Below are 2,190 nucleotides of genomic sequence, written 5' to 3' on the forward strand. Positions count from 1 at the left end.
CTGTGGTTGTACCATTGTAGACGTAAGCGCTGGTGCCTTGACTAGTTCTAGCGCTTCCAGGGTCTACAGGGTTGGACGTGTCAGTTATAAGTCGGTATTAGTATGGAGTCAATCTCTTTGCTTCTCCGCGATAACTTCTGTCACTTCAGCTGGTACATCAGCTGTGTAATGATTGGTGGTGAATCCTTGTTGCTGTTGCGTTGTAAGATTTTGGGTCCGGCCCTGAGTTCGAGACAATCGAGATTCGTTTCGAAAAATTTGAGCACATTGTTGGAAAACTAATGATGACGAAGTCACTGCTGTCAGTCAGTGTCGATGAGATAAAACGTCGCTTTGTTGGCGAGTACGTAATGCTTGTTGCAGGCAGTAGTGAGGGTAATCGGAGATTTCAGAGAGGTATAAAGATTGTAAGTCGTATTCTTCTTGTTAGTATTACCTAGCTCATATCTCGCTGATCTTGGTATTTGTTATTTACGAACGTGAAATTCAGGTAAGCCATTTCCATGACTCGATTAAACTCCGCTCAGGCCATTGCAGTGCGGCCCTGATATTCCCAGAGGCATTTGTGATTCATTCATTTCAGACTAGGCAGTATGCTTCCAGCCTCGCCGTTGCGATTGGTGGTTTCTCGTCAGATTCCCGAACCGTTTCAATTCTCCAAATCGATCAAGACAAAATCTTGGGCAGCATCTCATGTGTCTCAATATCTTCCCTAACTTCCAAAGATTTCAGTTTTATCTACTGCCGACAGATCTTGTTTAGTTACGTGTATGTGGACATGCGGGCCTTCTTAACTCTCGGACCGTCCTCTTATACTGTTTTTCTCAGAATCCATTTGTCGCTAACCAAGCGCCTCCTTTAATCCTCCAACATGCGTGAAGCTATCTGCATCCACGTCGGCCAGGGTGGTCTTCAGGTTGGTAATGCCTGTTGGGAGCTCTTCTGCCTCGAGCACGGCATTCAGCCTGATGGACAGATGCCCTCTGATAAGACTATCGGTGGTGGTGATGACGCCTTCAACACCTTCTTCTCGGAGACTGGTGCCGGCAAGCATGTCCCTCGATGCGTCTTTGTCGATCTCGAGCCCACTGTTATTGATGAGGTTCGTACCGGTACCTACAGGCAGCTCTTCCATCCTGAACAACTCATTTCCGGCAAGGAGGATGCGGCCAACAACTTCGCCCGTGGTCACTACACCATTGGTAAGGAGATCGTCGATCTCTGTCTTGACCGTATCCGCAAGCTTGCTGATAACTGTACTGGTTTGCAGGGCTTCCTCGTGTTTAACGCTTGTGGTGGTGGTACCGGTTCTGGCTTGGGCTGCCTCATTCTTGAGCGCCTCAGTGTCGACTACGGCAAGAAGTCGAAGCTTTCCTTCACTATCTGGCCCTGCCCTCAGGTCTCCACTGCCGTAGTAGAGCCTTACAACACAGTGTTGTGCGTCCACTCTCTCCTCGAGCACACTGATGTCACTTGTCAGATGGACAACGAGGCCCTTTATGATATCTGCCGTCGCAACCTCGATATTGAGAGGCCCACCTACACCAACCTCAACCGTCTGATTGCTCAGTGCATCAGCTCCCTCACCGCCTCTCTCCGTTTCGACGGTGCCCTTAACGTGGATGTTACGGAGTTCCAGACCAACTTGGTGCCCTACCCTCGTATCCATTTCATGCTCACGTCATATGCTCCGGTCATCTCTGCCGAGAAGGCCTATCATGAACAGCTTTCTGTGGCTGAGATTACCAACTCCGTCTTCGAGCCCGCTTCCATGATGGTCAAGTGCGATCCTCGCCATGGTAAGTATATGGCCTGCTGTATGATGTACCGTGGTGACGTTGTACCTAAGGACGTTAACGCCGCAGTTGCTACCATTAAGACTAAGAGGACTATCCAGTTCGTTGACTGGTCCCCTACTGGTTTCAAGTGTGGTATCAACTACCAGCCTCCCACGGTCGTCCCAGGCGGTGACCTCGCTAAGGTTATGCGCGCCGTGTGCATGATCTCCAACTCCACCGCCGTCGCTGAGGTCTTCTCCCGCATTGACCACAAATTCGATTTGATGTATGCCAAGCGTGCCTTCGTCCACTGGTATGTTGGCGAGGGTATGGAGGAGGGTGAGTTCTCTGAGCTCGTGAGGATCTTGCTGCTCTAGAGAAGGATTATGAAGAGGTTGGCATTGAGACCGCT

General features: G+C 50.0%; 1 protein-coding gene across 1 annotated transcript; it reads left to right on the forward strand.

Moving 5' to 3' along the window:
* Nucleotides 1-871: 871 nt before the first annotated feature.
* Pmar_PMAR016802 (Tubulin alpha chain, putative) lies at nucleotides 872-2,155 on the forward strand (the record flags this gene model as incomplete). The annotated part of the gene is made up of 1 exon (XM_002777425.1): nucleotides 872-2,155. One exon carries the CDS (start codon nucleotides 872-874, stop codon nucleotides 2,153-2,155), a length of 1,284 nt encoding a protein of 427 aa, XP_002777471.1.
* Nucleotides 2,156-2,190: the final 35 nt, after the last annotated feature.

Source organism: Perkinsus marinus, assembly GCF_000006405.1.
Source record: "Perkinsus marinus ATCC 50983 genomic scaffold scf_1104296951922, whole genome shotgun sequence".
NCBI classification, from domain to species: domain Eukaryota; phylum Perkinsozoa; order Perkinsida; family Perkinsidae; genus Perkinsus; species Perkinsus marinus.